The sequence below is a fragment of the Drosophila mojavensis genome, unplaced genomic scaffold (genome assembly GCF_018153725.1).
Source record: "Drosophila mojavensis isolate 15081-1352.22 unplaced genomic scaffold, ASM1815372v1 contig_74, whole genome shotgun sequence".
In the NCBI taxonomy this organism is placed as follows: Eukaryota; Metazoa; Arthropoda; class Insecta; order Diptera; family Drosophilidae; genus Drosophila; species Drosophila mojavensis.
In genome coordinates this window covers 12,242,456-12,251,222 of record NW_025318899.1, presented here as the reverse complement: position 1 = coordinate 12,251,222, position 8,767 = coordinate 12,242,456, and the positions used below count along the sequence as shown (strand labels likewise).

General features: G+C 40.1%; 1 protein-coding gene across 1 annotated transcript in view; it reads left to right on the top strand.

Annotated features, from left to right (window-relative positions):
- Positions 1-989: 989 nt before the first annotated feature.
- LOC6582203 overlaps positions 990-8,767 on the top strand; it is a 44,027-nt gene continuing 36,249 nt past the window's right edge. The window contains exon 1 of the mRNA XM_002007871.4: positions 990-1,223. Within this exon, the coding sequence (XP_002007907.2) occupies positions 1,160-1,223 (64 nt within the window). The 5' untranslated portion in view covers positions 990-1,159. The remainder of the gene's footprint in view (positions 1,224-8,767) is intronic.

Genomic DNA, 8,767 nt, shown 5'->3' with positions numbered 1-8,767 from the left:
GAGCGCGAGCTCTCTCGCTCTATGATCTCTGTGCCGTATGCTATTTTCGAGAAGAGTTTTCGAAATTCGGAGAGCGAACGCCGAAGGCAGCAGCCGCTGTTGTTGCTGTGCCTGTGCCTGTTCGAAATGTGAAAGTTCATTGTTTCATTGAGGAAAATGGTGAAAAACTTTTTGGCCGCGCCGACGCCAAATTATCTAACAGTTGCCGTCGATGCGCGACTGAGAATTTTCGTAAATTTCGAAGATCGAGAGAGCGCACGAGATAAAGAAAGAGAGAGAGAGCGAGAGACCGAGCGGAACTCTGCAGCATCACAGTCGTAAAATTTCTAAATTCGAATTCTCTGGCGATCCGTTGCACGCCTTGGCCTGGCCTGGCCGCCTGGCCGCCTGCTCAGTGGTCTCTGCGGAGGTTTCACGTTTGAACGTCTCGTACAATTTTCACGGAAAAGCGCAATGTGAAAGCCAAAGACTAGAAATAGCCACGGCGTGACGTCCCCAAACAGACAAGACCAGACACTGACAGTAGCAAACCGAAGCGAACCCAGTTCAGATCAGATCAGATCAGATCGGATCTAGATAATCGCCAGATAATCGCACTGATCCTGTTCACTAACTGTCGCGCCCAAACGAATGGCCAGCGCACTGTGAGAACGTAAAACGTAAAACTGTGCAGAAACTATGCTGTTAACATTCCAAAACCAAAATAAACGAAAGTGTTGAAAAGATTTTGCAAAACGACAAAGCAACAAAATTGAAAATTCAAAATTGAGAATTTGCAACTGGCGTTTGCTGTGATCCGGCAGGTGGTTTCTAGATTACGTCTTCCCGCGCCGCCCCCTCCTTCTCCGAAAAGAAACTCCGAGCAAAGCCGTTGCAGGCGCGTGTCGCGTGTGCATCTCCCTCTCTCTCTCTCTCGCTCGCATCGCTCTCGGGCTGTGTGTGTGTTAGTGTGCCCTGTAAGTGCGTCCGTGCGAGTGTTGTGTGTTTATATATCAAATGTTGTGCCAGCTGACATTGTGTTGTTGGTGAGAGGTCGTCGAGTCCAACACACACACACACACATACACAGATACCGCGACGTGGACCGCTGCAAGCGCCTTAAAGTTGGCCAGAGTTGCAAATTGGAGCGCTGCGTGGACCGGCAACGGGACCGGGGACCATGCCGATCATTGCCAATGCCACCAACGATGAGCCACCAGCAAAATGTTGCAAATATTGTGAGGGTATGCCTAGAATTTATATCTAGTCTAGTCTTAATATAAGATATACCAGTTATATATGTACATGCATATGCCTCATATGCAGTTTGCCACAGGTCGCTGAGTTCACTTACCCAAGCCCAAATGCTTTCCGCTTCGGTAATTAACTGAGAAGCCGAATGCAAACACTAGACGAAGGCTTTTCGATTTGATTGCACGTTCGCTTCAATTGATAGATTTATGCGTAATTTGCTCGCTCTCCTTGCCACATGCTCTCTCTGTTTGTTACTCGCTATATAGCTAACTCATGCTAGTCCTAGTGCTCTCTTTCCCTCACTTAGTCGGCACTTGATTGTCTTGACTGGCATTAACTTTGTGGCCCCAAGTCTTGACTCTTAGTTTTGTTTGTTTTAATTTTCAAATTTTCAGTTCTTGTTGGATAAGGAACGGCCGCAATTGTTACATTGAGTGTGTGTGTGTGTGTGTGTCTGGGGTGGACGGAGGCACTTTGTTTTTCCTGCGCTGTTGCCACTAAAAAGCCGCTGACGTGTCTACTTAAAATTTTCAAATACATGACAGCCACGCAGCGCCACGCTAACCGGCCTTTGGGCCTAATAATTAGCCGTAAAATGAAAAAGAAAAAGTTTTCCTATTTTTTAAATTTATTTTTTATTTTTTTTTTATAAAAAATTCATACATTTTCTTCAGTTTTTAACATAAAAATAAAATGTTTTCCCATAGCCGGAAATGTCAAAACAATATGAGCAAAATTAATACTAATTTACCTTTGAGTCTAGGAATATAGTAAAAAAAAAAAACAAGCCAGAGAAATTGGCGCTGTGACTCAAGCATTTATCATTTAACTAAAATATAGCTAGATTAGCTTAATTTGCTCTTTAGCTCTTAGCTTTAGCTTCTTTCAATTGTTTGCATTAATTAGAAAAGTGTTGCCACAAATGAGGCAGGTTCTTACCTCTTGCTGCCTCTGCTACTCCCATTGCCTCTGCCTCTGCTTCTGCCTCTGCCTCAGCCTCTGTCTCGCTAGGGCTTCTGGTTGCCTCTGTGAGTCGCTCAATGTTGATGCTTTGGCTGCTTGGCCGCCCACCTAATAACAGCTGCCGCCCGGTTACGCCCACCCACTGTGCTCGCCCTCTGCCAGCTAACGAGCTGTCAGAAATGATTGCAACAATGTAAATTTTGTCGGCTAATGCATTTCATTAGCAATTTTCATATATAATATTTTTATCAAAGTGCAGCATAAATTGCAACTAAAAATATTTAATTATTAAAAATATATACATATATTATTAATGCTAGAGGACGAGCAATAGGCAGAGCCAAGGGCTAATCTTTATAAAAATTGAGTGCTTTTAGCTTAGGGAAGCAATTCAGTTAAGTTCTGAAAATGCTCTTTGCATATGTATATTAGAGTACTTAGCATTGTATGTAGTATATAGTGGGCATGTTCTTCAAGAGATTGCTCTTAGCATAGAGAATGAATTTAAAGCTAACTTTAATATGGCGTAGAGAATATGCAAGTCGTTAATCTATAGCAGAGAATTTGTGTATTAGAATAAGCTTCATTCAACACATACACATAGAGAAGAGCTTCTTCAAGAGCTATAATATTTGCATGAAATATGTTTCCCTTCTACAGATCCCTTTCGGTAGCAAGCTCTATAAAAGCAATCATCTATCAATACCAATCCAGGCTGATTTCTCTCTCTTATAGATATAAGTACGTGCAAAAGGCATGTCTCCTTCATAAGAGTTATCGCGCTTCTCAAAATTCTTATAAATAAAGGATGTCTATCACATATTCACTATATTATCTCGCTCATATATAAATATAAAAACTCTCTCCACTTCTAGCCCTATATAAGCATTTATCTATCAAAGCTAATCTATAGTAAGAATTGATGGGCAATAAGATCAATGTCTATAGCGCGCATAGAGCGTCCATAATCATTAAATGCCCTCTCTTTCTTCGCTCTTCTCGTCTTTGTTTTACTACTTTATGTATCTCATATCCAGCAAATTACTTTTACCTTTATCTAATTTTCTCACACTCTACTTTATTCGCTCTCATTCAAAAACTTTGGTAATTTGTTCATTCACAGTGCCCAAAATGTGAAATCAAGCGCATTTAAAAATAAATAAATTATTGTAATACCCAGAATTAATCAATTTAAAAAGGCGAGCAAAAAATAACAAGACGCACAACAACAACAACAACAACAACAACTACATGCTTTGAGGATCAACAGACATTAGGCCATATAAATGGCTTGTTTACAACAATGAGCAGTGTTTACAAATAGTCGGATAACCCACAAGAAAAACTCATTTAGTGTCGACCAGGCCAATATATAGATAGATGGATAGGATTGCTATCAAGCCTTGACACTCTTTCATATTTGCTGTTGTTGTTGTTGTTGTTGCTGTGATTTCTATAGAATTTGTTATAGTTTATATGGCTTAGCTATAACAATTTGATTAGCTTGGCGCTGCTACTGCTGCTGCTGTTGCTCTGTGTGGGCGTGGCATTTAACTGCAGTTTTGTGTCTCTTTTACATATGTATATGTGTGTGTATTTATATGTATGTTAAGCGGAAAATTTTCATTTCATTGCCTTCTTTTTTTATGGCTTATTTTCCTCATCTGTTTTTTTTTTGTTTTTGTTTTTATTTACATGCAAAGCGCGCGCAGTCTGCACTCAAAATTAGCTGCCGTGCGACAATCGACAGCAACAACAACAATAAAATCAAATTTAATGAAAGCCAAATGAGAAATATAAGCAAAAAAAAAGGGCCGCAGTCGCTGCGCGTTGTTTTTGTGGCATTTGCTGCCTTTTTTATGGCCATTTTCAATGTAATTTTTACAGTTGAGTGGGACATAAGGTGTTGGTTGTTGTTTTTTATTCGAGTGTGTGTGCGTGTGTGTGTGTATGTGTAAGGGTGCACGCGTGTGTGTTTGTTTGTGCTCTTAAACACTTTAGGTAAGTGTCGCTGGTGCTGCTATTTTTAGGATTGCCCCCAAACGCTCGCAACGCTCCCTGTCCAGCCGCACGTCGCTTGGCAGCTCGACAATTTTGATATGAGTGAAATGGGATAAAATGTTTTGTTGTTGTTTACGTTGTTGTTGTCTTTGTCGTTGTCGTTGTCGTTGTCGTTTTTGTTGTTACTGTTGTTCTTTTGCTTTACAGAATATACTGGAATTTGGTACATTAAGCAGTTAAGCAGTTTCGTTAATTCATATTATGCCTTAGGAGGCTTACAGAGTTTTGATACTCACTCTGAGACTTGAAGGTTTCCTTTTTATGTACCAGGCTTTGTATGCAGAATCTAATCAAAATTTTGGAATTTGCTGAATTAAATGGCTAACAATTTCTGATTTTTATCGTGTAACTACCTTGGATTGAGCTCTTATTTTTTTCAAGTGGAAAATATTACAATCTTAACTCCAATTTTCAAACTGTTCTAAGCATATAAATGTATTGAATAAGACTTCAAAATATTTATATTGTTTATTTATAGTTAATAGTTTTCTTTCTCTGTTCTGCATTAAAATTAATTTACAAATTAAATAGTTTCATTAATTTCAATTTTAAAATTTCGTTTAAATCCAAAAATATATCAATTATGTGTAACTCAAAGCAATTTTTGTTGCATTCAAATCGATTTGGAATTTTATTTATGTATTCATTAATATTATGAGGTAAATTAGTTTAAATTATCAATGTTTATAAAGCTGACATCAAAATGTGTTTACCTATGTTTATTAAGATTCAGTTACTTAGCTTATGCTCAAAAATATTTATATTCCGCTTAATAATTATAATTAACTATAAGATATGTATCTGATTTAAATGTCCTTAGTCAAGCTACTAGATTCTGAGCAGTTTCCTTTTTGTGTGGCAATTGCCAAAGTCAAATTCTTCATCTCTTAAATTTGTGGGCAAACCTAAACTTGAAAGCGATGCAAATCAATCGATGATCAGTCAACAAAACATATTTGAAATTGCTGCTGGACGCGCTTCAAAGTGGCAAATAAATTTGCACTTGCATCATCAACAGCAGCAGCAGCAGCAGCAGTAGCGGCAGTAGAAGTAGTAGTAACAACAACAAAAAGAACAACGACAACAACAGTTTGATATCCATGGCAGCCAGGCCGTCGTGTTCAATTGTTTTTTGCCTAGCTGCGCGCCAAAGTGTGAAAAACATGCCGCAAAATTGCCGAAAAAGCCACACGCTCACACACACACTCACACACGCACGCACATATATGTGGCGGTTGCTGCTGCTGCTGCTGCTGTTTCTGTTTTGTATTTTGCCCATTTTTGTAGTCAAATTTCGTTGCTGCCGCTGTCTGAATCAGCCGTCGCGCTGACGTCTTTCGCCGTGCGGCACAACGTGGCGTATGAATAATTTTGTTGTTTTCGGTTTTGCGCAATGTTTACACACACTCACAGGCACACACTCACAGGCACACACTCACACACGCACACATACTCACCCATGTGTGTATTGGCATCGCACGGCGCGCCAAAGTCAAAATTCATGTAAAACAATGTATACACTATGGGCATGGCCTTTTGGGACGGTCGGAGTAGTAGCTGGCCAGAGCAGGGGCTTGCTTTACGCTTGTTACGAGCGTTTTGCCATTGTCGGAGCTTGTGCATTACTTTTGCATATTGCAGACATATGTTCGACAGCGAGCAACAGGCTGCGCTTTTTTCGTTTAATTTTTCTTTACTTTTTCCAGATACCGCCACAATTATTATTGTGTTGTGTGTGTGTGTGTGTGTGTGTGTGGGGGGGGGTGTGTTGGTGTGGGTGGGTATAGCGTTCACATTTTGATTAGTGTTGAATACGGCCGCACGGAATTCGCCGGAAAAATGAAATGAAAGCTCACGCATTTGTGCAAATAAACAAATGGTATTAAAAAAAAATTTCAACAATGCTGTGAAATAGTGGAAGTTTAGCTGCTGCATTCCAGTTTTATTGGGATTAAACAGAGATTCGGACAGATAGAGAGAGTGTGAGGGAGAGAGAGAGGGAGCGAGCGAGTCAAGTGTTTAAAGTGTTCTTCGAGCTATCTCCAGGTGTGTTATTATTTGTTGCCCTCTCGCAACAATTGTTTTTATTTCTTTTGTTTTTATGTATTTTTAAATTCTTTTCATTTCGCTTTCTGTATCGTTGCTGCTGCTTATTGAAAAATATTTTTCTTGGCAATTACTGTTGAACTTCTCAGCCACGTTGCCGTGCAACATGTGTGTGCCCGCCCCCGCCCTCGCCCCCGCCCTCTTGCCACTCACCCTTAGCATTCAGACAGCAATCATATTCACTCTAAGGTCGTTCTCCATGTTGTTGTACATTGCTTTATATATTTAATAAGCTTTTACTGTTTTCTGCTCTCTTCCATTGCATTTGGCTGTAGCGACGTTTTATTGAAATGGAATGCCATGAATTTCTTTCTTGCTGCTCCTGCTGCTGCTGCTGCTGCTGTAGTATTTTCCTCTTTTTCCTTTCGCATATTATTGTGTAAAATGCAACAATTTGTATTCATGGCATCGCATGGGCTTCGCTCTCTGAGACATGGATGATGTAGCATGAATGTTGTTGTTTTTTTTTTTGCCCGACTCGCAGCCAAGCGGCCCACTGCCACTCCTGGGTGGCATGACCTTGATTTTGAACTCATTCAATGAGTATTGCAGCATTCAAATTGAGGCCAATGGCTGTATTTTCGTGAGTTCTGCAGGTGTGGCATTACTTGGGCCCAGGCCGACTGGGCTGGTTGGCTACGCAATATAATTTAATTGATGGTGGTTTAAGGGGCTTGCAGAAAAGCCAGCCCTGATGAATGGCTATTGTTTTTGTGGTTGCTGTTACTCTTAAAGGGCAAATGTAATATAATTGCTCCAATTGAATGTGAGTCGTTGACTTCAAATGGCTTGTTGAATGCTCTTTCTGTTCTCATACTAATTTCTAGCTTCTCTGCTCATTTTCTCACTTTGGCAGAACTTGTTTTTATCAGCTTCGTTTATTACGCATAGCTTATGCTTCATCACATTGGTCGCTCTTTGCATAAAGATCTCACTCATGCCGCAGTCATTCAAGCAGCCCACATCAGATTCACACCCACATCTGCTGTACAGTGAAGACTCCGGCGCACGCCTCATTAGAACACCTTTCAGTTTGCTATGTAATTTTCGCAGCATTTTTAATGGCGTGCGGGGACATTTTGGCACTCGAGTGACCGTGTGTCAGTCCACCTAGGCACAGTCTCCTGCCTCTTGCCTCTCGCCCCTTGGCTCTTGCCATGCTCTCGCATTGCGTCGCACGCAAAACTATTTAGAGAAGTGTCGAGAAATGTCTGCATTGGCGTCGCCGTTGCACAGTTTGCAACAATTTCTTTTTTCCTTTTTTTTTTTTTTTCGGTTTTGTTGTCGTTGTCGTTGTCGTCGTGCGTTTCGCCACAGCTGTAGCTGCAGTCACACGCCACACACTTGCCACGCCCCACATTGCGCTGCGACGTTATGCGGGCGGTCGTTGATAAATTACAAAACATTGCGCCGGCTATTTTAAATGTGGCATAAAATTTGCATTTTATATTCGTTTTATATTTTGATATTTCTGTGATATTTAGATATTTTGAACGCGGCAACATTCGCTGGCTAGCAACGCTGTCATCGAATCGAGGTTGAGTCGAAAAGTCTTTTCGACTAAAAAACAGCCTAATCTACCCAAACGTGGGCGTCCCGCTGCAGAACTGTGTCACATTGCTCATTAGCTCGATTGCATGAAGCATTTCTTTATTCTAAGCAGCAAAAACAACAAATATATAATACAAACAAACAAACAACAATAACAACAAAAATAACAAAAAGCAGTCAGAAAACAATTGCCAAAAAGCTTAAGAAAATTTGTCATTTCGCATTGCGTTTGTTTGTTTAGCTAGCGTCCTTTTTTTTTTTTTTTTTTGCTTTTGGTTTTGTCTGTTTTCTGATTTATTTCACTTTGACAAATGCACAAAAATTTGACCATGGCACGTCAAGAAGTGGTCATTGTATTTTTAATGCCATTTCGATATAGATAAATTGCCAACAGGCGCATCGCAGCAGCCCCCAAATAGCAAACAGCAGCAGCAGCAGCAGGAGCAACAACAACAAAGCCCAACTTGGCTAAAAATTAATGATTCCAGAGCAGAACTCGTGATATGACTGTCCAATTAGGAGACAATAGCAAATCTCACGTAATGCCAAAATATGATTTTGGCTTATGAGTGCGATCGATACCAAGATTTATGTGGATTTCATGTGCGGCAAGTAATTAGAATTCGTATTGGAAGAGCTTAAGTAAATGCCGCAATTGATGTGAGAAATATATCATAGTTAAATCAATTTGGCTTTAGGTGTGTTAGCCTGGCTTATAGGGCTTCTCCCATAAATGAAACAAGCTGATTGCATTACTTACTTGAATTACAATTAAGTTGAAGTGCATTTCAGATGCTTTTGAGAACTTATTTTCCTAGAAAACTTTATAATTTTGTCGAGCAGAGTATTTCGC